General features: G+C 44.2%; 1 protein-coding gene across 2 annotated transcripts in view; it reads right to left on the reverse strand.

Annotated features, from left to right (window-relative positions):
* Positions 1–27,469, reverse strand: part of MRPL28 (mitochondrial ribosomal protein L28) — a 96,873-nt gene that overhangs the window by 13,346 nt on the left and 56,058 nt on the right. Inside the window, exons 1-4 of one of the 2 annotated variants that reach the window (XM_073633054.1) lie at positions 16,857–17,017; positions 11,216–11,514; positions 7,987–8,139; positions 4,491–4,625 (exon numbers count right to left, since the gene is read on the reverse strand). In XM_073633054.1, the coding sequence (XP_073489155.1) occupies positions 4,491–4,625; positions 7,987–8,139; positions 11,216–11,503 (576 nt within the window). In that variant the 5' untranslated portion in view covers positions 11,504–11,514; positions 16,857–17,017. Of the gene's footprint in view, positions 1–4,490; positions 4,626–7,986; positions 8,140–11,215; positions 11,515–16,856; positions 17,018–27,469 lie in introns of those variants that run through there. The other variant, XM_073633056.1, reaches the window with a different exon arrangement.

A 27,469-nucleotide genomic window follows, 5' to 3' on the forward strand; every position in this document is an offset into this window, starting at 1 on the left:
TGTGGTAACAGACCCAATCTTCACCTCTCACAGTGGGCTCCATTTAGAAAACCTTCAGGGACGGGGGCCCCCCCTTTTTTTTTTTAATCGGGGGATCCACAACCCTGGGCCTGTAAAAAGCACCTCGACAGGAATATGGCTGAAAAAACCAAATACTGGATCCCGGGGTCCAGCTCTCTAAAAAGAGACGCGTTCCAGGCAAAACCTTGTTTCTTTGGACACGAGGCACGGGTACCATTCAATTCGTCCTTGAAAAGACACATTGAATGGATCTGGTTGCATGGCTTGCCCCAGCAAGGCATATTCCAGCGGAGCTCAGCACAGCACATCTTTACTTGTGACCAACACCTAAGACACTGGCAAAAAAAAACTGAGGTACTCCCGGTAAGGGGAGAGGCTATATAGGGAATTTAACTTCTTGCTTAGGGTGTGCCAGTGTCCATCACCTAAAGGTGCCATATAACCCAGACAGTAATTACTGTGGCTCTGTGTCCCGTGATGTACGATAAAGAAAATGTTTATCTGGGTGATTCCACTCAGAATGAATAAGCTTTTCCAGCAATGAATGAACAGGAAAAGCATGCACAAGCTTGAGGAGGCTTCAGTGGACTCAAAGAAGTGGGCTTTTCAACCGACTCAGTTACGGGTAACTTAAATGTGGAGTGGACCATTTCAGTAAGAGAATGCACCAGCAATTTTTCAGCCTGTGAAGCTGAAGAGGGTCCTTCCCCACTTGATTCCTCAGAAGAGGAGTCATCAGTCTCTTCCTGGTCCTCTGAGGGGGATTCGTCTCCCCTTTCCTAGAGTTCCTCTGTTTGAGGGTCCTAGGTAGTAGAAGGGGACCTAATGCGTTTTCTTCCACTTTGTGAAGATGCGATTAAGGCCACTAATCTTTCCTCCAATCCACTCATGGCTGAGGAAAAAACCTCCTGAGTAATATATACAGGGGCTGAAATGCCAGAAGCAGTTGCAGCCCCTAACCCTAACGGCTCACTCTGACCAGCCTCCCTAGGTCTTTCAGGGGGAGATGGCGTTGCAGAAGGTGGGTCCTCAGAGCCCGAGGGAGATCCTTTTAAGCCCCTATTTTTCGGGGCATTTGTACCTCCCCTTCTGCCCACAGTGCAAAGCACAAATGCAGAGGTACTACCAGAAATGCACCCACTGCTGAGCAAAATAGTTCAGTAACTGCCGCTGCTATCAAGGCTCAGTCTGATGCTAAGTAAATGTGCTTGGGAATGCCTGTGCCACCCACACTCACATGCCATCCATCTGCTCTGTGTCCCTCCTTTAGCTGTGTGCACCTGCAAAAAGTGCACCTTTATAGCTATGCATAGCCTGCGTTGTGGGCGTTGAAACGCGCCGACGCCACGCTGATGCTCCGCCCCTCCTCCCCCTTCATCTTTTTTCAAAAAAGACCGTTTTCCCCCGCGAGTGGGGGCTCCGATTCGCCCGGGTCGCACGTGGAGGGGGGCTGGTGCGGAGGAGAGAGGAGGGCAGGTGGATGGAAAGCCGTCGTAATGGCAGCGGAAGTGGTGCGGCATACCGCCGACTGATCCATGGCCTCTAGCCTGGAAGGAAGCTGTGGGGGGACATTCCTAAAAAGAGAAAACCCCCCTTCCCACATCCTACCTGGAGCTTGGGCTCGGAGGAAGCGTGCAGCTTGTGACACTGAGCAAGACTGACAAGCATGGTACGTGCTCTTGACAGCCCCCAGTGGCGACTTTAGGCATAGCAACATTTACTTAAAGTGGTGTTCCACCCAAAAAAAAAAAAAAAATACATGAAAATTCCTAAAAAAAAAAAATAAAAAAAAACATTTGGAAATTTTTTTTTTTTTAACCCCCCCTCTAAATGCCTGTTGCTAGGGGGTCCCTCGTAGTCTGCCTCTTTCAGTGCCTGAGCTGGTGACATCACTTCCCCCTCGGCACAGGAAGGACTCGGCTCTGCTCCCTCTTGTCAATCACCTGGGACCCATTCCAGGTCCCAGGTGACTGAGCAGCCAATCACGGCACGCAGCGCCGCTCGTGCATGCGCAGTGGGTGCCCGGCTGTGAAGCCACAGCCCGGCGCCCACAGTTGCAATGCCGGCGCCGCCGAACGGAGGGGGAGGTGAGCGGGGCTTCGATCCCCCGCATCGCTGGACCCTGGGACATGTAAGTGTCCAATTAAAAGTCAGCAGCTGCAGTATTTGTAGCTGCTGACTTTTAATTTTTTTTTTTTTTTTTTAATAGGCCCTCCTCTTTAACCACTTCAGCCCCGGACCATTTGGCTGGCCAAAAACCAGAGCACTTTTTGGGTTTCGGCACTGCGTCGCTTTAACTGACAATTGCGCAGTCATGCAACGCGGCTCCCAAACAAAATTGACGTCCTTTTTTCCCCACAAATAGAGCTTTCTTTTGATGGTATTTGATCACCTCTGGGGTTTTTATTTTTTGCACTATAAACAAAAAAAAGAGCGAAAATTTTTAAAGAAAAAGCATTTTTTTACATTTTGCTCTAATAAATATCCCCAAAAAATACATTAAAAAACAAATTTTTTCCCCTCAGTTTAGGCCGATACGTATTCTTCTACATATTTTTGGTAAAAAAAAGCGCAATAAGCGTTTATTGCTTGTTTTGCGCAAAAGTTATAGCGTCTACAAAATAGGGGATAGTTTTATGGCTTTTTTATTATTAATGGCGGCGATCTGCGATTTTTATCAGGACTGCGACATTATGGCGGACACGTCGTACAATTTTGACACATTTTTGGGACCATTGGCATTTTTACAGCGATCAGTGCTATAAAATTGCATTGATTACTGTAAAAATATCACTGTCAGTGAAGGGGTTAACCACTAGGGGGCAGTGAAGGGGTTAAGTGTGTCCTAGTGTGTGTTCTAACTGAAGGGGGGATGGGACTGTGCAGGGGAGATGACAGATCACTGTTCATACTCTGTATGAACAGACGATCTGTCTGTTCTCCCCTCAGAGAAGCGTAAACTGTGTGTTTACACACATAGATCCCGGTTCTCCGTGTGCCCCGATCGATCGTGAGAGCCCGGCTGCGATTGCGACCGACGGACACTCGCATCGGCTTTGTGGGCGAGCACAGCAGCGCGCATGCGCCCCCTAGTGGCCGTCTATGGTACAGTCGTACCATGAGGACGATGTGCGCAGCTGAGCCATGTTGCTGCAGTATTACTACGGCGGCTGGTCAGCAAGCGGTTAAAGGAGAAAAGCCACAAGAATTTGAAAAATTCCTTGGGAATCTCCCTTACCTTATCCGGTTGCAGGGTTCTGTGGTAAACCAAAGAGACCCAATCTTCACCACTCACGGTGGGCTCCGTTAAAAAACCTTCAGGAACCAGGGTCCCTTGTTATCGGTGGATCCACACTCCTGGGCCTGTAAAGCACCCCGCCAGGAAAATATGGCTGAAAAAAACAATCACTGGTTCCCAGGGTCCAGCTCTCTAAAAAGAGAAGTGTTACAGGCAGATCCTCGTTCCTTCGGACACGAGCCCCGGGTACCATTCAATTCGGCCTGTTAAAGACAGTTTGAATGGATCCGGTTGCATGGCTTGCCCCAGCCAAGATTTTTCCAGCGGAGCTCAGCACAGCACATCTTTACTCGTGACCAACACCTTAGACACTGGCGAAAAAATGGAGGTACTCCCAGTAAGGGGAGGGGTTATATAGGGAGCTAAACTTCCTGTCTAGGGTGTGTCCATCACCTAAAGGTGCCTATATAACCCATTCAGCAAATACTGTGGTTCTATGTCCCATGATGTACGAAAAAGAAAAATGGGTTATGTATTGTGTTTTTTGCATTAAGATGCAAAAAAGTGTATTTTTCTTAAAAAACTGCGTTTAAAAAAACAGCTGCGCAAAGACATAAAAAAATTGCAAAACCCACCAATTTATTTTCTAGGGTCTCTACTTTTAAAAAAATATATAATGTTTGGGGGTCCAAGTCATTTTCTAGCAAAAAAAGTGATTGTTACATGTAAACAAAAAGCCTGGTCTTCAAGCGGTTAAGATATGAATTTGGTTACACCACAAAAAACAAAAAAGTATGGTCTTCAAGCGGTTAAGATATGAATTTGGTTACACCACAAAAAACAAAAAAGCCTGGTCTTCAAGCGGTTAAGATATGAATTTGGTTACACCACAAAAAACAAAAAAGTATGGTCTTCAAGCGGTTAAGATATGAATTTGGTTACACCATGTATGGTTACGATCTGGAATAGGAGTCCAGTATGGGCATAGCTCCTGATAAAGTAATTCCAGAGCTGGATGGTTTAATAGAGTCAGCTCATACATTTCCGTGTCAGTGAGGTCAATCAGTTTTGCTTTCTAAACATACTAGGCACTGGTATAATAAATCCAAACACAATTTTTATACGAACAAAAAACAACAGCTGTATGACTCCCTTGCTGTGAAAACGGAGGAGTTGATGACTCTGCAAGCTAAACATCCATAGGAAAAAAAAAGATCATTTAAGAACAAACCTTGTACTTTTTATAAATCTGTTCTCTTTTTGTTTGATCATCAGGGTGAAGATCTGGGTCTTTTTTTGCAAGCCGTATTAGCATAGCTCTTTTTAGATCCATTCCTAACTTGGAGCATAAATCCCTCTGTGGCGTCTAAACAAATTAAGAAAAAAAACAAACATTAAGAAAAACAAACAGAGCACATACAATTAAGGGTAGTATATTAAAGAATACGTTACCCCAACATTTTATATTCATGATATGCGTATGTCATACCATGCACTTGTATGGTTGTTGGTGCCAGACGGGCTGGTCTGAGTATTTCAAAAACTGATGATCTACTGGGATTTTCACACACAACCATCTCTGGGGTTTACAGAGAATGGTCCGAAAAACAGAAAATATTCAGTGAGCGGCAGTTGTGTAGACGAAAATGCCTTGTTGATGTCAGGAGGAGAAAGGGCAGACTGGTTCAAGATGATAAAAAGGCAACAGTAACTCAAATAACCACTCGTTACAACTAAGGTATGCAGAATACCATCTCTGAATGCACAACACATTGAACTAGATGGGCTACAGCAGCAGAAGGCCATACTTGGATCCACTCCTGTCAGCTAAGAACAGGAAACTAAGACTACAATTCACAAATGCTCACCAAAACTGGACAACAGAAGATCGGAAAAACATTGCCTGGTCTGATGAGCCTCGATTTCAGCTGCTACATTCAGATGGTAGTGTCAGAATTTAGCATAAACAACATAAAAGTATGGATCTATCCTGCCTTGTATCAACAGTTCAGGCTGGGGGTGTAATGGTGTGGGAGATATTTTCTTGGCACACTTTGGGCCCCTTAGTACCAACTGAACATTGTTTAACCCCTTCCCGACCAGCCACCGCAGTCGGTTCGCCTTTTGACCGCTGGGCACCTGCGATCGCTCCACACAGGGATAGAACAGAGATCTATCAATGTAAACAGACAGATCTCCGTGGTGTCAGGTGTGAGGAGAGCGATCTGTTGTTCATACTAAGTATAAACAACAATCGTCTCCTCACCCAGTCAGTCCCTTCCCCCCACAGTTAGAATCACTCCCTAGGGAACACAGTTAACCCCTTGATCGCTCCCTAGTGTTAATCCCTTCCCTACCAGTGACATTTACACAGTAATTAGTGCATTTTTATAGCACTGATCGCTGTATAAATGCCAATGTTCCCAAAACTGTGTCAAAAGTGTCCGATCTGTCTGCCATTATGTCGCAGTCCCGATAGAAATCACTGATCACCATTAGGGCTGGGAGATTTTCCCCCAAAAAAAAAAAAAAATCTGCGAGTTTTTTTGGACACCGCGCCGGTCCTGAGGAGCTGCGGGCAGGAGTTTTTAGGCGAGGCCGCGGAGTCTGGCCTCGTGGACTAGGCCAAAGCCACGGCCTTGCCTAAAAACTCCTGCCGCAGTTCCTCAGGACCGGTGCGGTGAAAAAAAAAAAAAAAAAAAATCTAAAAAACTAGATTTGCTTAAATTTTGAATCAATTTGACCGCTCAACTCGATTCAAGATTTAAATTGATTTTTCCCCCAGCCCTAATCACCATTACTAGTTAAAAAAAAAAGCCGTAAATCTTTTCCCTATATTGTAGATGTAATAACTTTTGTGCAAACCAATCAATATACTCTTATTGCGATTTTTATTACCAACAATATGTAGAAGAATACATATCGGCCTAAACTGAGGAAAAAATTTGCATATATATATATATATATATATATATATATATATATATATATATATATATATATATATATATATATATATATACACACAGTGTGGACGGAAAGTATTCAGACCCCCTTAAATTTTTCACTCTTTGTTATCATTTAAGTTCATTTTTTTTCCTCATTAATGTACACACAGCACCCCATATTGACAGAAAAACATTTGTTGACATTTTTGCAGAAGAAAAACTGAAATATCACATGGTCCTAAGTATTCAGACCCTTTGCTGTGATACTCATATATTTAACTCAGGTGCTGTCCATTTCTTCTGATCATCCTTGAGATGGTTCTACACCTTCATTTGAGTCCAGCTGTGTTTGATTATACTGATTGGACTTGATTATGAAAGCCACACACCTGTCTATATAAGACCTTACAGCTCATGTGCATGTCAGAGCAAATAAGAATCATGAGGTCAAAGGAACTGCCTGAAGAGATCAGAGACAGAATTGTGGCAAGGCACAGATCTGGCCAAGGTTACAAAAAATTTCTGCTGCACTTAAGGTTCCTAAGAGCACAGTGGCCTCCATAATCCTTAAAGATGTTTGGGATGACCAGAACCCTTCCTAGAGCTGGCCGTCCAGCCAAACTGAGCTATCGGGGGAGAAGAGCTTTGGTGAGAGAGGTAAAGAAGAACCCAAAGATCACTGTGGCTGAGCTCCAGAGATGCAGTCAGGAGATGGGAGAAAGTTGTAGAAAGTCAACCATCACTGCAGCCCTCCACCAGTCAGGGCTTTATGGCAGAGTGGCCCGACAGAAGCTTCTCCTCAGTGCAAGACACATGAAAGCCCGTATGGAGTTTGCTAAAAAATCACCTGAAGGACTCCAAGATGGTGAGAAATAAGATTCTCTGGTCTGATGAGACCAAGATAGAACTTTTTGCCCTTAATTCTAAGCGGTATGTGTGGAGAAAACCAGGCACTGCTCATCACCTGTCCACTACAGTCCCAACAGTGAAGCATGGTGGTGGCAGCATCATGCTGTGGGGGTGTTTTTCAGCTGCAGGGACAGGACGACTGGTTGCAATTGAGGGAAAGATGAATGCGGCCAAGTACAGGGATATCCTGGATGAAAACCTTCTCCAGAGTGCTCAGGACCTCAGACTGGGCCAAAGGTTTACCTTCCAACAAGACAATGACCCTAAGCACACAGCTAAAATAACAAAGGAGTGGCTTCACAACAACTCCGTGACTGTTCTTGAATAGCCCAGCCAGAGCCCTGACTTACCCAATTGAGCATCTCTGGAGAGACCTAAAAATGGCTGTCCACTAACGTTTACCATCCAACCTGACAGAACTGGAAAGGATCTGCAAGGAGGACTGGCAGAGGATCCCCAAATCCAGGTGTGAAAAACTTGTTGCATTTTTCCTAAAAAGACTCATGGCTGTATTAGATCAAAAGGGTGCTTCTACTAAATACTGAGCAAAGCGTCTGAATACTTATGACCATGTGATATTTCAGTTTTTAATAAATCTGCAAAAATGTCAACAATTCTGTGTTTTTCTGTCAATATGGGGTGCTGTGTGTAAATTAATGAGGAAAAAATGAACTTAAATGATTTTAGCAAATGGCTGCAATATATCAAAGAGTGAAAAATTTAAGGGGGTCTGAATACTTTCCATCCCCACTGTATATAAAAATTATTAAATAAGGAACATGAGCAATCTTTTTCAACAAGAAGTTTGTAATAAATAAATGAACAACTGAACAATATATACTGTACGTGTAGTGGGTTTCATATTCTTACCTTGAGGATATAAAAATCAAATCCATAAGCAGTATCAATAAGGTCCAAAGTTTTCATTGTCACCTTTATAGAAAATGTTTTGTCCAGTATTTCACTGTACAGTTCACGAATGAAGAGCTGAGGCTTCCACTTAACTTTTAATCTGGTTGAGAGCTACAAAGTAGAAATCACATAAAAAATAATTAAACTGTGCCAGCCTCTGACTTTCACTGCAGATTACCTCTACAAATACATGTATTCCATCCAATTTAGGTTACCTGCAAAAAGGAAAATACAATGGTAAAAAGCCAGGCAGGCAACCTTAGAGAGGTGATCTCCCTGAACAAAATTAGGAGAAATCAAAGATCACCGCTTCCACCTGCCAATCACGACAAATTCTAGTAAAAACAGGGCTCACCTATGGTGTTTTACTGACCCCCCCCAAACCACAAATGTAAATGAACCCTTATTGTCCTGAGCCCCCTATAAGGCTGTTTCACACTTATGCCTTGTGAGTTACCTGCACTGTGGATACAACGCAGTGCACCTATGGCTTTCCTGCAGGTTAGCTGTGCTTTGCCACAGACTTCTATTATATCTTGTAGGTTTGGTGCACTTTATGAAAGCACACCTAACCTGCAGAATATAATAAAAGTCTATGGCTAAGTACAGCCCCCCCCCCCCCCCCCCCCCCCCATGCAGGTAAACTGTACTGCATCAGTGTGAAAGCAGCCTAATAGCCACTGACCTGAAGCAAATCTACTTTTCTTTCTGTGTATTAGATGCTGCTGGTGCCGCTCTGTGTGCTTGCTTGCAGGGATAAGAGGCGGAGTGCAGTTGATATCACTCCACCCGACACTGCAGCCAGCACTACAGAGTAGGTATTGGCTTATGTGGCCGTCTGCTCCAGCCATGGTCATCCGCTTCCTCCACAGCCAACGCTGGCTCAGTTATACAAATAGACCTTCTGCTTTGATGCTCTTGGATGGCGGGGTCGGCAGCCCAGGGTGCGATCTACCAGTCACCTGTCTGCAATCGACTGGCAGATCATGATCGATGGGTTTCTGACCCCTGCTATAAAGTTTATACATTTTTAAATAGGCAATTCATGTATAGCTTAGAAAACGCATGAAAAGACGCCCTTAACTTATATGTAATATTCCATATTTACATGAAAAAAAAAAGCTATAAATTCCCTTTTATGATAAGAGGCAAGCTATTGCTTTTGCATTAAGAACAGTCTACTTTAACCTATCTGACCCCGACCCGCCTGGCCAAATACAAACCTGACTATAATCCACTCTGCCCCAGATGTGACAGTCCTACTAGCTCCTTTTTTCATCTAATTTGGTCTTGCCCACTAATACAAGACTATTGGTCCCACATAGTGCAATTTATACACAACGAAATGGGGTCCCCCTTGAAGTTATGCCCTAAACAATGTTTACTGGGAGTGTTCCCAGACCCAGAATCAGACAAATTCCACATTTTATTTCTACAGGAATCATTATTTGTAGCTAGATTACTTATAGCGAGAAAATGGTTAAGGGCAACTGCACCAACACTCCAGGAATGGATATCTGCCATTAATACTGTTTTACCCTATAAAAAAGAAATTTACGCCCATAGGGGCTGTCCGGCCAAATATGGGAAGATTTGGGACTCTTGGTTGGGAAATGCAGCAACATGCAATGAAACAACTGAAAATTCCCTGGTATGTTGAACACACACCTAATCAGATAATATATATTTACAAATCACCCAGTAGCTGGGTTGTATAGGCAAAAGGTAGCAAATACTTCACACATAACTCTTAGCCCATTCACACAGGGGCAACTTTGGATCCGACTTCAAGTCGCCCCAAGGCACGCTACATGAAAAAATCAATGTAAGTGAATGGATACGTCTTAATGCACACTACTGCAGTCGCTCCGACTTCAGAAAAGGTTCGAGCCCATTCACACAGGGGCAACACGACTTCCAGCACGACTTTGGGAGGCAACTTGGACACGACTTGAGTATGAATCACAGCACGACTTGGGGCAACTTACAACACAACTTGAAGTCGCCTCCAGGACAGGGAACTTTACAAGTGGCCAATCAGAGCTTATCAGCTGTGTGTGAGAAGGAGGGGGCTGGCTGTTTAGTGGAGGAAATTACTTTCTGTTTCTTTTCTGCTTCCTGTAAAGTTGCCTCAGTATGAACAGTGATCAGACTTGGAGGCAACTTCCATTGAAATCAATGGGTACAAGTTGCCTTCAAGTCGGATTGAAGTAGTACAGGAACCTTTTCTGAAGTCGGAGCGACTGCAGTAGTGTGCATTAAGACAGATTCATTCACTTACATTGATTTTTTCGTGTAGCGCGACTTGAGGCGACTAGGGGCGACTTGGGGCAACTTGAAGTCGGATCCAAAGTTGCCCCTGTGTGAATGGGCTCTTCCTGTACTACTTCAATCCGACTTGAAGGCAACTTGTACCCATTGATTTCAATGGAAGTTGCCTCCAAGTCTGATCACTGTTCATACTGAGGCAACTTTACAGGAAGCAGAAAGGAAACAGAAAGTAATTTCCTCCACTAAACAGCCAGCCCCCTCCTTCACACACACAGCTGATAAGCTCTGATTGGCCACTTGTAAAGTTCCCTGTCCTGGAGGCGACTTCAAGTTGTGTTGTATTGCCCCAAGTCGTGCTGTGATTCATACTCAAGTCGTGTCCAAGTTGCCTCCCAAAGTCGCGCTGGAAGTCGTGTTGCCGCTGTGTGAATGGGCACTCATGATGAAAAGTAAATGCCTATATGAATATGTTGTTTATTCTGTCATGTATATTGCCACTCTGAATATGCTGATAATGCCTGTATTCTGTAAATGTATACTCTTCTCAAAAAAAACAAACACGTTATTTGTAACAAAAAAAAAAAAGAACAGTCTACTTTTTCAAAATACTGGCTACAAAACACTGCACCAAAGTAATTTTGTGTGCGGCTCAGACTCAATAAGGAGGAGGTATGTAGGCAGTGCATGCACAGCTGCTGCTAGAGTGCTGACAGGGGATGGAGCCCATCCCCTGTCAGAAAGAAAGGGAGAGACCCCTGGAAGTTGCACATCTTTGGTGTCCTATAGAGATGACCTCTGGGGGCGTGGCCTGGTCGGAGTCCAGTCTGAGTTTGCCACTCCATTCATCTCTGTAGGACACCAAATATGTGCATCTTCCAGGGTTCTCTCCCTTTCTTCCTTAAACAGAATATTTTACCTTATCATTATTGGCATAACGATAGCCAGTGATCCAGCCTTCTCCACCCCAAAGTCCTTCATTGGCTTCTGGAGGAAAGTATGGAAGTATTGGAACATCAGCAACGCGCTCACGCTGTCCTGTTTTTGGATTTATCCTGTATTTAAGTCCATGTGGTTTCCAATGTACTGCAGCGGGCTTCTCTGTCTCATTTAGGGATTTCAGAAAATGGTCAGGCAGGCGTGCATAAATACCTTCCTTTAACTTCAGAGATTTCCAGATGGCAGGTGGATATTTATGCAGTGGCATAACGTGAAAAACTAAAAATATAAGATGACGTAAACAATTCATAGATAAGACATGATATTTACAGCGAAGCTTGATTTTGATTTGTTTTAAGGATTAAGCAGCAGCAAATAGATTATAAACAACACAATCTACATAAGGCAACCTAAAAAAAATAGATAAAAAAAAATAGACTCCAGGACCACCAGGAGGGCCAGAAAAACATAATTAAAAGATTGGAAAGACCATTTGGACCTGCATATCAATTCACTTACTGCATACATAGAGTGGATACAGCAGGTGTGTACAAGTGTATGGTTTATGGTGTACACTTGATTCAATAGATAGAAGCTAAAAGCCTCTACCAACCCCCCCCCTCACAGCCTAAATATATTACTAGCAGCCAAATAGTACACACTGAAAATTAATGCAAAACACCACCATTTATGTTAAAGAGAGAAACTGTATTGTCATGTACAGTACATGGAAATACAACCACCAGTAAGTGCCGGTTCACACAGGGGCGACTTGTCAGGCGACCTAGCCGCCTGACAAGTCGCCTCCTGTTCTGTACTACGGAACCGTTCTAATAGGAGCGACGCAAGTCGCCCTGACTTATAAAAAGGTTCCTGTAGTATTTTTGGGGTGACTTCAGGCGACTTGCATTGACTTCTATACAGAAGTCGTTTTGCAAGTCGCCGCTGAAGTCGTGTGCAGGTCGCCTCGGTGAGGCGACCTGCAAGTCGTGCTGCCCCTATGTGAACCGGCACTTAGGACAGTTTTCTCTATTTGCCTGTACACTTGAAAACTTTGGTAACTTACAAATGAAAAATGTTAACATGGAATGGTGTTTTCCAGTCTCAGGAGCTTAAAAAGATATTACAACTGAAGTGTCAATAAATCAAACTATTTAGTCAAACGATTAGTTAACTTTCCACCAAAATTTCAGTCAAATGGTTATTACAAAACCAGGGGATGATTAAAAATGTAGCTTACAGATACCATTCTGCTTCATGCAATTTTGTAATCAAAAGCAGAGGGAAATCTTTCAAACTTGCCACAGTCTCTATGATTATTATGAGTATTGACTGAAATGTGTTAGAGGCTGGGGGTTGAGGTGAACCTGTCTGTGCACTGAATGGACTAGTAAAACCTTAATTATTGGCTTTTATAATGGAGCGTCATTCCCTTTTATTTTGTTCCTAGGTGATATTCTTGTTTTACTTGCTACCAGGCAGGGAAAAACCTGCACTTACTTACATTCCTTTCTCTCCTTTGACACCCAATGGGAACAAAGAATACCCCCTCCATGATGGCGGAGAGGTGGGCTGATGACAATCAGAAGAAACCTTGTATTCATTCATAAACTACAAGGCTTCCTGTGAATGACTGACAGTGTTCAGCCCGACCTGATTTTGTTCTGGAAGTGGGAGAAGTCCCCATCCTGGTTCCAGAATGCAGCGCTGTATGTAGCTGAGGCTATATACAGTGCTGACAGCCGCTGTATGTGTTAGTGAAGGAAATTGTGCAGATGTAGCACCACTGCAAGGGAGAATTTTCAGGTTTCCCAGAGTTTAGCTATAAACTATGGGAATGTACCCCCTGCAAAAGCTACAGTTTGAGCCAACGTCTATCACTTTTGCTATACAGCTTAACCCGCTTCAGCCCCGGAAGAATTTACCCCCTTCCTGACCAGAGCACTTTTTGTGATTCGGCACTGCGTCGCTTTAACTGACAATTGCACGGTCGTGCGTCATGGCTCCCAAATAAAACTGACGTCCTTTTTTTCCCACAAATAGAGCTTTCTTTTGGTGGTATTTGATCATCTCTGCGGTTTTTATTTTTTGCACTATAAACAAAAAAATAGCGACAAATTTGAAAAAACGCATTATTTTTACTTTTTTGCTATAATAAATATCCCCAAAAAATTATTTACATTTTTTTTTTTCCTCAGTTTAGGCCGATACGTATTCTTCTACATATTTTTGGTAAACAAAAATTGCAATAAGTGATTATTGATTGGTTTGCGCAAAAGTTATAGCGTTTACAAAATAGGGGATAGTTTTATGGCATTTTTATTAATAATTTTTTTTTTTACTAGTAATGGCGGCGATCAGCGATTTTTATTGTGACTGCGACATTATGGCGGACACATCGGACATTTTTGGGACCATTGTCATTTATACAGCAAACAGTGCTATAAAAATGCACTGATTCCTGTCTAAATGACACTGGCAGTGAAGGGGTTAACCACTAGGGGGCGGGGAGGGGTTAAGTCAGTACTAGGGAGTGTTTTCTAACTACAGGGGGGATGGGCTAGCTGTGACACGTCACTGATCTTTGCTCCCGATGACAGGGAGCAGAGATTGAATGACACTTGTCACTAGGCAGAAAGGGGAGATGCTGTTTACATCAGCATCTCCCCGTTCGTCCTCTCCGTGAGGCGATCGCGGGTATCCCCGCTGCGATCGAGTCCGCGGGACCCGCGACCCGACTCACGGAGCTCCCGGCCGGCGCACGCAATGGCACAGCGGGGAATTCAAATGGGACTTACAGGTACCCCCATTTGCCCAGCCGTGCCATTCTGCCAACGTACATCGGCGTGCGCCAGTCGGGAAGTGGTTAAAGCAGAAGTAAATTCTACTACATTTTTTTTTTTTTTATTGGGCCCCTTGCAGGTTTTGCCATAGTATGCATTACATTATGACAGATATACCTTCCAAACAGAGCCCTCCAATGCTGGGCTGTCACCACTGCCTGTGCGTCCATCTTTTTACGCGGTCTTTCTTCCGGGTTTGCATTCTCTGGCGGTTTGAATGGGCAGGGGAGTCACTATGGCGGCATGCCACTCTCTGTTTTAAGAAAGGCCTGGATTCTCTCCTAAATGTACATAATATTACTGGGTACTAATATTTATAGGTAAAGTTGATCCAGGGAATATGCGAGTGCCTCTTGGAGGATCAGGAAGGTACTTCTTTATCCCGCTGCAGCAAATTAGATCATGCTTTAGCCCTGGTTCACACTGTACACCACAAATGAATCGCACAGGAACCACACCACATTCCTGTGCAATTCAGTGGGGTGCGATTTGAGCCCAATCATTTTGAATGGGCTCAAATCGCACCACATCACACCAATTTGTCAAGTTGTACCATGCGATCTGTGGTGCGGGCAAATTGCACTGCATTTGCAATCCTCTGCGGTGTCATTAACTTTCTATTGACACCCACAACGAATCACAAACACGGTGCGATTGCATTGTTGTGCGTGAAATGCGCAAGGATCGCTGAGTTTCCTTCACAGCATGTGTGTGAACCTGGGCTTACTAGGGGTTTTTATGCCTTCTTCTAGATCAACTGTGGCTAACGGATTGTGTATATGGAGGGTTTCGATTTGTGTGTGTTTTGGTATTTTTTTCTGTGAGTTGAACTGAACTTTTGTCTTTTTTTTCAGCCAGATTAACTATGTACTATGAGTGTTGCTTAAATAGGAGGGAAAGATGGTGTAAATTAACCACTTGCCGTCTGCCCACAGTACATTTAACAGTCAGTAGGCAACACAGCCAGGCTGTACTTCCTGGTTTACGGGGGCATATGTGTGCAACCCCTTGCTGACCTGTGCTGTGATTGGATACAGCACGAGTCTGCCAGCAGGTTGCAGTCAATCATTTACGCTGTATACCTGCTGATCCGCTGTGGCCAATCACAGTACAGATCTCTGTGGTTGTAAACACAGGCTCTGGCTGGATTTGCCCTTCAGAAATGAAAGCAAGGAGAGAAACCCAGCAAGAGTACAAACAGCACACATACACTCGTTAGACACACAGTTTACCCCTTGATTGTCCTCCTGATCCTCTGTCACCTACCCAGTGCCATTAGTACAGTGTCAGTGTACAGTATTATCACTGAATCACGTCAGTGTCCTTTGCAGTCAGTGTCCGCGCCGGATTGCCCGCTGCACTCACAGTCACAATAAAAGTTGTTGATTATCGTCATTACTAGTATAGTGCCTGCCCTTATGGATCAGTACCTTGATCACGATCAGAACTATATTAATGTCCCCAAAAGTAAAGTGACCCCAAAAACGCAGTGTTAGCAGGATCAGCCACGATCACTATCAGCACTTGTAGCAGAATACATTTTGATCTAAATTTATGAAGAAATTAGATTTTATTGGACACATTTTATAACAGAAAGTAGAAAATACATTTTTTTCACAAAATTTGTGGGGGTTTTTTTGTTTATATAATAGAAGATAAAAAACCCAGTACAGGTCCCCTAGTTACAAACATCCTACTTACAAAACGGAGGGAGACAACAGGAAGTGAGAGGAAATCTACCCCTAGGAAGAGAAATTCTCTCCTGTAAGAGTTATTATGGGAAAGGTACCTCCACTGATGCTTTATCACCAAGGCTTGTTTACACAGCAACCCAAAATTTTCAAAATCCAATTATCATTGGGACAGAAAGTGAGGTGAAATCTTCTGAACAGGGGCACAGACAGCTAAACAAATGTTACAGGGGTGATAACCCTTCCCTATGCTATCAAAAAAGCTGAAAAATAGTTTTTGGGTGGAGCTACACTTAAAAAAATGTACCTGTTCCGACTTAGGAACAAACCTACAGACCCTATCTTGTTTGTAACCGGGCTGCCTGTAGTGATCAAATAACACAGAGAGAAAGCTCTATTTGTGTGTAAAAAAAAAAAAAAAAAAAAAAAGAAATTTAACTGGTTGCCGATCACAAATATATATATGATTCCGCACTTCTGAGTAGGGGGCACATAGTGTGGTTTACACACAGCGGGAGCCGGTTGGCAGGTACCGGGTACTCGATGTCCACCGGCACCCATTGATTTTCAAAATTATAATGTTTCTTTTTGTTTATAGCGCGGAACATTAAAAAAAAAAAAAAAAGAAAAAAAGATGTGTGATAAAATACTAACAAAAAAAGCTATTTGTGGGGGTGGGAAGGACATACATTTTATTTAGGTACTGTGTCGCACACAACTACGCAATTATCAGTTAAAGTTATGCAGTGCCGTATCGCAAAAATAGTCATGCGGGGGGGGGGTAAACCTTCGGGAAGTCAAGTGGGTGAAAAAAGAAGGTATATAATGACTACTATTATCACATGAATGATTGGTGTACAGTATGTCTCACTATAGCAACCCTCTCAGTTCCTTTAGCCGCACTGTACAATCGATGGGCCGGCCTGCTGATCGTACAAGCAATGTATATTTATTGTAGGAACATTCAATGTGAAGTAAACAAATGATTCCATCGTGTGTCTTGTGTCAGGGAGACTGCTGATCTCAATGTCAGGTATGCGGCTTGCAGAAGCAGCACAGCATAAGATAGGATCTGCCTGACGCTCACCTTGTCCAGGAAGGAGCACTGACAATGAGCACACCAGCCTCGTCTTCAGGCACTGAACATGCCGGTCCCTCACTTATATTTGCATGTAAGGTGACCCGGAGCTGGTCATGTGACTTCCGCTTGTGCCGCGCTGCTATTACATATTACACATGAGCCGGAAGTAGCAGCTCTCCTAAGCAAGGGGGTCTGACTGCAGAGTGGAGCTCCACAGTTGACAGGAAACATGTGGCCTCCACTCCACTTTTCTGTTTTTTTTTTTTTTTTTGCTGAACTTTTTTGTGAATCTCTGCAGCTGGGAGCTCCACTGTCACCAGGAAACATGACCTCCACAACTCCACCTTTTTTATTTTTAAAAGAACTGTAACCACTTAAGGACCGGAAGGATTTGCCCCCTTAACCACTTAAGCCCCGGACCATTTGGCTGGCCAAAGACCATAGCACTTTTTGCAATTCGGCACTGTGTCGCTTTAACTGACAATTGCACGGTCATGCGACGTGGCTCGCAAACAAAACTGATGTCCTTTTTTCCCCACAAATAGAGCTTTGTTTTGGTGGTATTTGATCACCTCTGCAGTTTTTATTTTTTGCGCTATAAACAAAAAAATGCGACAATTTTGAAAAAAACGCATTATTTTTTACTTTTTGCTATAATAAATATCCCCCAAAAAATATATAAAAAAATTCTTTTTCCTCAGTTTAGGCCGATACGTATTCTTCTACATATTTTTGGTTAAAAAAATCGCAATAAGCGTATATTGATTGGTTTGCGCACAAGTTATAGCGTCTACAAAATAGGGGATAGTTTTATGGCATTTTTTTTTTTTTTACTAGTAATGGCGGCGATCAGCGATTTTTATCGTGACTGTGACATTATGGCGGACACGGACAATTTTGACACATTTTTGGGATCAGTGGCATTAATACAGCGATCAGTGCGATCAAAAATGCACTGATTACTGTAAAAATGTCACTGGCAGTGAAGGGGTTAATGTGTGTCCTAGTTTGTGTTCTAACTGAAGTGGGATGTGGACTGTGCAGGGAAGCTAACAGATCGCTGTTCATACTCTGTATCAACAAACGATCTGTCAGTTCTCCCCTCAGAGAACCGGAAACTGTGTGTTTACGTACACAGTTCCGGGTTCTCCGTGTGCCCTGAGCGATCGTGGGAGCCCGGCGGTGATCGAGACCGCTGGGCACTCGCATCGGCGCGGGGGGCGGTGCGCCCCCCCCCAGTGGCCACAGGGCGAAGCAACATTACATAACGTCATTTCGCCCAGTCGTGCCATTCTGCCGCAGTACAACTGTGGCGGCTGGTCGGCATGTGGTTAATGACCAGGCCATTTTTTGGGTTACGGCACTGCACCGCTTTAGCTGACAATTGCGCGGTCATGCGACGTACTCAAACAAAATGTATGTCCTTTTTTTCCCACAAATAGAGCTTTCTTTTGGTGGTATTTGATCACCTCTGCGGTTTTTATTTTTGGCGCTATAAACAAAAAAGGAGCGAGAATTTTGGAAAAAAAAAACAATATTTTTTGCTATAATAAATATCCCCCACAAAAAATAATTTCTTCATCAGTTTAGGGCAATATGTATTCTTCTACATATTTTTGGTAAAAAAAAAAAAAAAAAAATCACTATAAGCGTATATTGATTGGTTTTGCGCAAAAGTTATAGCATCTACAAAATAGGGGATAGTTGTATGGCATTTTTATTAATGATATTTTTTTTTTTTTACTAGTAATGGCAGTGATCAGTGGTTTTTATCATGACTGCGACATGGCGGACACATCGGACAATTTTGACATATTTTTGGGACCATTGGCATTAGCGATCAGTGTGATTAAAAATGCACTGATTACTATAAAAATGTCACTGGCAGTGAAGGGGTTAACACTAGGGGGCAGTGAACAGGTTAATGTGTGTCCTAGTTTGTGTTCTAACTGAAGGGGAATGTGGACTGTGCAGGGAAACTAACAGATCCTATCCACATCCTTACGCACACAGTTCCGGGTTCTCAGTGTCGTTTCGCCCAGCCGTGCCATTCTGCCGCAGTACAACTGCGGCGGCTGGTCGGCCTGTGGACATTTTCCATCGGAATTTCCGTCACACAAAATTTGAGAGCTGGTTCTCAAATTTTCCGACAACAAAATCCGTTGTCATAAATTCCGATTGTGTGTACACAATTCCAACGCACAAAGTTTCACGCATGCTCAGAATCAAGCAGAAGAGTCGCACTGGCTATTGAACTTCATTTTTCTCGGCTCGTCGTATGTGTTGTACGTCACCACGTTCTTGACGTTCGGAATTTCCGACAAGATTTGTGTGACCGTGTGTATGCAAGACAAGTTTGAGCCAACATCCGTCGGAAAAAATCCATGGGTTTTGTTGTCAGAATGTCCGATCGCACGTACGGGGCATAAGTCTACAAATGTGCACACTGAGAAAGTTGTATGAATTGCTTATATTTTATTTGCAGTTTATTAATATGTTATTTCTATTACAGACAAAATCTTATGCCGGTGCAGGCTTCCATGCCGGCCAGTGAGACATCATCACTGCCACCTTTGTAAAAGAACAATTATACGCAGGGTGGATATGGAAAGGAATCGCCACAACCTTCACCCTCTCCAGTGCCGATCTCACCATCCACTGCACCCTCTCCAGTACTGATCCCATCATCCACTGCACCCTCTCCAGTGCTGATCCCAGCATCCACTACACCCTCTCCAGTGCTGATATTACCACCAGCAGCACCCTCTCCAGTGCTGATACCACCACCTGCTGCATCCTGTCCAGTGTCAAGTCCACTGTCCTCCACATCTTTGCTAGAACACTAGGGGTGCAACGGATCGTCATCGATCCGTGACCCGTACGGATCAACCTCCGCGGATCGGGACACCCGCGATCCGCGGAGCGCTCTGTGGCCTCGGCCATAGGAAAGACCGTGGCTTCGGCCTAGCTCCGGAGCGGCGGCCATCTTGGTACACCCGGCAGCCGTTTAGCACGTGATCGCTCCGTCAAATGACGGAGCGATCACTTGTAACAAACCGGTGTCATGTCATGATGCCGGTTCCTCTCTCCCCTCTGTGTACTGATCTGTACAGTGGAGGGGAGAGATCGGATGGCAGCAATGCCCTGCCAATACTCTGCAATGCCTTGCTGCAATGCCCTGCCAATACTCTGCAATGCCCTGCTGCAATGCCCTGCCAATACTCTGCAATGCCCTGCTGCAATACTCTGCAATGCCCTGCTGCAATACTCTGCAATGCCCTGCCAATACTCTGCCAATACACCTTGCCAATATACCCGCCAATACTCTGCCGATACTCTGCCACACCCTACCAATAGGGAGATTGTGGATATTACAGTGGGGGAGATTTTTTTTTTGTCATTGATCCGAAAATGATCCGAACCGTGACTCCTGATCCGAGGAACGATCCGAACCATGAGTTTTTTGATCCGTTGCACCCCTATAGAACGCACATATGCACTGCCATCTGTACCAACCACATTTAAAGTATATGGGACAGTTTTTGCAGTCTTGGCAGAATAGTTGTGACCTAAAATAGACAAAAGAACACCTGACATTGTGCCTGTGCAAAGCCGGGAACATGATGTCCTCACAAAAATATTTCAAAATGGCATATATTTCAAAGAGTCTTCAGAACAAAGGTCCCACCATCCCCAGGCTCACCATCATTGATGTTTAAGGAGGGTTCAGGCCTTATGTACAATACCAATGTAGAGCAAAGTGTGCGCTAAATATTTAAAGAAAAATTCCTGCATACACTACCAAAAGATGTCATAGCATAAAAAAGTGAAATGGAATACCCACAACAGTTCATTCCTCTTGAAAGAATGTGCCAGTTATGCTCACAGATTGGAACTACTGGAGCACCACTCTAGATAGGAAACATTTGACCTCCACATCCTGGAGTTGTGTGAGTGGAGGTCACGTTTCCTGTCGAAAGTAGAGCTCCAGTCAGTAGCCAGATACCCTTGAAGACATCTTTCTTTGTTTGAAATCTATGCCATTTTGAAATACTTATATGAGGACATAATGTTCCCAGCTTTGCACCGGCACAATGCCAGGTGTTCTTTTGTCTATTGTAGGTCACAACTTTTCTTCCACGACAGCAAAAACTGTGTATTTCAGGCTCATGAATGAAGAGACATATCTATGATAGTGAGCCACCAAAATCCACAATCAAACAAAGTGGAACGCGCGCCACCTGAGCAGCTTTTTGCCTCTTTACACATGTAACAGCCTTTGCCTCTCAAAGAATTTGAGGAGCACAATTTCCCTCAGGATGTCTTCTCGAAGGAATACCTCTGCAACAGTTCCTGTACAGTAATCTAGTGAGCAGAGGTGCTCACATAAACTGTAGCTCAGTCCACCATGCTGAGCCAACAACTGATATTGCAGAAATTCCTCCAACTCACATTGGACTACAAGATTCTTCCCCCAGTTCTTCCTCTGCACATGTACTGGAACGGAAAATCACTGCTTACTTCTCTTACTTTCACAAATTTCCTATATACTTTGACTGTGGCCGGTACAGATGACAGTGCATATGTGTGTTCTAGCAAAGATGTGGAAGACAGTGGACTTGACACTGGACAGGCTGAAGCAGGTGGTGGTATCAGCACTGGAGAGGGTGCTGCAGGTGGTGGTATCAGGGTATAGTGGATGATGGGATCGGCACTGGAGAGGGTGCAGTGGATGATGGTATGGGTACTGGAGAGGGTGCAGTGGATGATGGGATCGGTACTGGAGAGTATGCAGTGGATGGTGGGATCGGCACTGGAGAGGGTACAGTGGATGATGGGATTGGCACTGGAGAGGGTGAAGGGAGTGGCGTTTTTGGAACTGCAGAAACTTCACACAACAATAAATACCTTTCCATATCCACCCTGCGTATAATTGTTCTTTTACAAAGGTGACAGTGATAATGTCCCACTGGCCGGCACGGAAGCCTGCACCGGCATAAGATTTTGTCTGTAATAGAAATAACCTATTAAACTGCAAATAAAATATAAGCAATTCATACAACTTTCTCAGTGTACACATTTGTAGACTTAAACTTTAAAATCTACCTTACTATCCCCTGTTAAAAAAAAAATACTTTCTGCTCAAAAAAAATAAAATAAAATAATTTGATTAATACATTTTGTCCTAAATGTATTCTGCTACATGTTTTTGATACAAAGAAAAATACCGATAAGTGTCTACAAACTATGGGCTATGTACTGGATTTTTTTATTTTTATTTGTTTTATACAAATGGTGGAGATAAACAACTTATAGTGGAACTGTGATAGTGCAATCTGACACTAACTGCTGCTGGGGGGGGGATCTGACTAATTGCCACTGACATCCCCAGTGACACTAATACAGTGATCAGTGCTAACAATATGACACTGGCTTGGAAGGGGTTAACATCTAGGGTGATCAAGAGGTTAAATATGTTCCTAGGTGTAATGTGTGCACAGTGTGCTGCTTTATACTAACAATCTCTCAATTTCTCATTACTGACAGATCACTCCCTCTGTACAGAACCCTGTGTTGAATTTCAACACAAAGCTCTGAGCTGTGATTGGACACAGCCGATCAGCTGGTCCCAGGTGTGAATCATTGGCCGGGACTTGCTGACAGACTCCCATTGTGTACAATCGCAGTGGGATCCGGGTGGGGCCGAACATGCGCGTGCCCTAAACTTGGGAGTAGGTAGCGACGTACCAGTACATTGCTTTGCCTACAGCACCACCTGTCCTCGGTACAATGCGGCTGGGCGGTCGTAAAGTGTATAATATTTGCACCAGAACATATATGATTTTCCAGAAGATGGAGGTTTAATGCCGACATACCATTGAACCGTAAAACATTTTTTACGTGGAGATCCATGTGTGTCTCAATCTTGGTCCTGTTAGTTGGCATGAAGGTGGCCCAAAAAGGACAATGAGATTGTGCTCAGAAACATGTATTGCATTCTTCTTCCAACATAAACATAAACTTCCGTCATCACCAAAAATGTAAATTGGTAAATGTTAACACCCAAAAGTGGAAGCTCCACTTTAAGCACTCCTTACCCCCTTATATGCCACATTTGGCACGTCATTTTTTTTTTGGGGGGGGGGGGGCAGGTACCTATTTTTTTTATTGAAGCTTTATTGTTTTACAATATATAAATCTTAAAAAACAAACATACAGTATCTCACAAAAGTGAGTACACCCTCACATTTTTGTAAATATTTTATTACATCTTTTCATGTAATAAGTTCAGTGCTTGTAATCTTTCCTCATCACTAAGGTCTTCCAGTCCCTTTATTAACTTTAAAGCATACAAAGTGCAGCGCTAAAAACATCCAACATGTATTATATATGCATGTGGGAGATGTGTATTGTGATATATAAATGATGTGCAGGAAAGGACACATAAAAAAAGTAGCAATGCGTCAAATACGGTATTTGTGTTCTACACATCTGGTAAGAGTATCCATTTACTTCTGTTCAACATTTGATTACCTTGACACCTGCTGTCTCCTCTCCATCTGAGGATTCATACACCTTCCAGCGCCTACCGGTGTTCCCCCACTGGAGAAGATACTCTTTTACCTTACAACATATGGACTTCCACCTTTTGCTGTCCCATATTTCACTATTGCTCTGTGTACATTAATGAGGAAAAAAAAAAGAACTTAAATGATTTTAGCAAATGGCTGCAATATAACAAAGAGTGAAAAATTTAAGGGGGTCTGAATACTTTCCGTCCCCACTGTATATGTAGATTTTCAATTTTTTATGTGTCCTTTCTAGCACATCATTTATATATCACAATACACATCTCCCACGTGCATATATAATACATGTTGGATGTTTTTAGCGCTGCACTTTGTATGCTTTAATTTTCAGTGGACTTGGTTTGTCTGTGTGTCAGCTGCTTTTGGTGTTTTATACTTTTGGGTTTAGTGCAGCATTTTGTTATCTTTATACCTTTATTAACTTTGTTGCCCTTCTCTGGACTCTCTCCAGTTCCAGTACATTCTTCCTGAGGACTGGAGCACAGAACTGGACAGCATACTCCAGGTGCGGCTGGACCAGAGTCTTGTAGAGTGAGAGAATTATCGTTTTATCTTTGGAGTTAATTCCCTTTTTAATGCATGCCAATATTCTATTGGCCTTGCTTGCAGCTTGGCATTGCATGCCATTGCTGAGCCTGTCATCTACTAGGACCCCCAGGTCCTTTTCCATCCTAGATTCCCCCAGAGGTTTTCCCCCTAGTGAGTAGATTGCATTCATGTTTTTTGCCACCTAAATGCATTATTTTACATTTTTCTACATTAAACCTCATTTGCCATGTGGTTGCCCACCCCATTAATTTGTTTAGATCCTCTTGCAAGGTTTCCACATCCTGCGAAGAAGCTGTTGCCCTGCCTAACTTAGTATCATCCGCAAATACTGAGATTGAGCTGGGTTTCACATCCTCCAGATCATTTATGAATAAATTAAATAGGATTGGTCCCAGGACATAACTCTGGGGGACCCCACTTTCCACACCGGACCATTCCGAGTACTCCCCATTTATCACTACCCTCTGAACTCGCTCCTGTGGCCAGTTTTCAGTCCAAGTGCTCACCCTTTGGTCCATGCCGACAGAGCTTAGTTTGTACAGTAAACGTTTATGGGGAACTGTATCGAATGCCTTTGCAAAATCCAGATACACCACATTTATGGGCCTTCCTTTATCTAGATGGCAGCTCACCTCCTCATAGAAAATTAATAGATTGGTTTGGCAGGAACGGTTTTTAACCACTTGCCGACCGCCTCACGCTGATATACGTCAGCAGAATGGCACGGGCAGGCAGAATCACGTACCCATACGTGATCTGCCTCCCGCGGGCGGGGGGTCCGATCAGACCCCCCCCCGGTCCCAGAGGCGGTCGTCTCGAGTTCGCGGGCGATGAGAGGTGAGGGGGAGGCCATCCATTGTTGGCCACCCCCTCCCGATCGCCCCCGGCAAATGAAAATGCTTCCTCTCCCTCTGTAATGTAAACAGAGAGAGAGGAAGTGATGTCATCCCTCCTCGAGCCGGTCTTTTCCGTTCCGAGGCTGAGGAGAGAAGACATCAAGTAAGTGCACCAACACTACACCTTCAGTAGAACACGCCAGGCACACTTTTCACCCCCCCTTCACCCCCCTGTACCCCCTGTCACACTGACACCAATAGCAGTTTTTTTTTTTTTTGCATTGGTGTCAGTTTGTGACAGTTATAAGTGTTAGGGCAGTTAGGTTAGCCCCCTTTAGGTCTGGGGTACCCCCGTTTAGGTCTAGGGTACCCCCCTAACCCCCCCTAATAAAGGTTAACCCCTTGATCACCCCCCGTCGCCAGTGTCGCTAAGCGATCGTTTTTCTGATCGCTGTATTAGTGACACAGGTGATGCTAGTTAGGGAGGTAAGTATATAGGTTCGCTGTCAGTGTTTTATAGCGACAGGGACCCCCAAATACTACCTACTAAAGGTTTTAACCCCCTGATTGCCCCCTAGTTAACCCTTTCACCAGCAATCACCGTATAAGTGTTACGGGTGACGCTGGTTAGTTTGTTTTTTATAGTTTATTATAGTTTTAGGGCACCCGCCGTTTATTACCTTATAAAGGTTTAACCTCCTAATTGCCCGGCGGTGATAGAAGTTACGTTTTTAGGATCAGATAAGGTCTGCGTCGCCCCAGGCAGCGTCAGGTTAGCCCCAGTACTGCTAACACCCACGCACGCAGCATACACCTCCCTTAGTGCTATAGTATCTGAACGGATCGATATCTGATCCGATCAGATCTATACTCCCCAGCAGTTTAGGGTTCCCATAAACGCAGTGTTAGCGGGATCAGCCCAAATACCTGCTAGTACCTGCGTTTTGCTCCTCGGCCCAGCCCAGCCCAGCCCACCCAAGTGCAGTATCGATCGATAATTGTCACTTACAAAACACTAAGCACACATAACTGCAGCGTTCGCAGAGTCAGGCCTGATCTCTGCGATCGCTAACAGTTTTTTGGTAGCGTTTTGAATCAGTCGCTAACAGTCAGGAGCTTTTTTGCCTGTGAGTCTCACTAGTGTACCCCTAAATTTAGAGCCCAAAATGGCAAATCGAAGGTACACTAGTGAAGAGGCCTACACGTTTCTGAGCATGACAGATAGTGAAGAGGAAGTCACTCATCTGTCAGATTCAGGCTCAGAATACGATCCTGTAGAGGACAGCGGCTCAATGACAGATAGCTCTGACGACGGAGTTGTGGACCCCAATCTTCTTCTTCTGTCCTTGAAGTGCAAGAACCGCAGGGCTCTCCTATGGAGCAGAGAAGTACTAGCGCCGCTATTCCTTCTGGTGAACTGGCAAGCACCAGCGGCCTAGTACACCCTGGTCGTACATCCAGCACTGCAGTAACACTTCGTGACGTGGCGAGTCCCATAAGTGCAGTTCAAACTGGCGAGGTGGCAAGCACAAGTAGTGTCCCGCTGCCACCAAGAAGACAAAGACAGGCCCGTTGTGCCCATAGTACCCTTCCTGCTGCATTCGCCAATCCGAATTTGGAACCCACCACTTCTGCAGCACCCGTACTTCCCCCATTCACTGGCCAACCCGGAATTCAGGTTGAAACAGTTGATTTTACACCACTGGACTTTTATTCGCTGTTTTTCACTGAAGATCTCTATAGATCTATTGTGGACCAAAGCAATTTATACGCTGGTCAACACATCACCACTATTCCCCAGTCCTCCCTTGCCAGAGATTGGAGACCAATTACGGTCCCCGAATTTAAGCTCTTTCTGGGCCTTTCCCTCAGCATGGGCATAAATAAAAAGAGTAAGTTGTGGTCATATTGGTCCACTGACCCAATTTACCATATGCCCGTGTTCTCTGCCTCCATGACCAGGGCACGATACGAGCAGATTTTGCGGTTCATGCACTTCAACGACAATGAACTCTGTTGTCCTTGTGGAGACCCTGGATACGATCGGCTCTACAAAATTCGGCCCCTCGTAAACCACTTCAACCAACGTTTTGCAGACTTGTTTACTCCCCATCAAGTTGTCTGCGTTGATGAGTCCCTGATTAAATTTTCTGTCCGCTTGTCATTCAAACAGTACCTTCCCAGCAAGCGTGCCAGATACGGGGTCAAGATGTATAAGCTCTGTGACAGGGCCACAGGCTATACATGTAGTTTTATGGTTTACGAGGGCAAAGATAGTCACGTAGAGCCGACAAACTGCCCTGACTACATAGGAAGCACTGGCAAGATAGTGTGGGACTTGGTGTCACCCTTATTCGGAAAAGGGTACCACTTGTACGTGGACAATTATTACAGGAGCGTGCCACTTTTTAGTCACCTTTTTGATCAACAGATTGGAGCATGTGGCACCGTGCGACCTAATCGCCGGGGCTTTCCCCAGCGGCTTGTAGATTCCCGTCTTAGGCTGGGGGAGAGAGCCTGCTTGCAGTGTAATAATTTGCTCGCTATGAAGTGGAGGGACAATAAGAATGTTTTCATTACCTCCCTTCATGCAGACACGACGACCCAAATTACTACGGCGACTGGTGTTGTGGAGAAACCTCTC

This window comes from Aquarana catesbeiana, linkage group LG06, assembly GCF_042186555.1.
Source record: "Aquarana catesbeiana isolate 2022-GZ linkage group LG06, ASM4218655v1, whole genome shotgun sequence".
Lineage (NCBI taxonomy): Eukaryota > Metazoa > Chordata > Amphibia > Anura > Ranidae > Aquarana > Aquarana catesbeiana.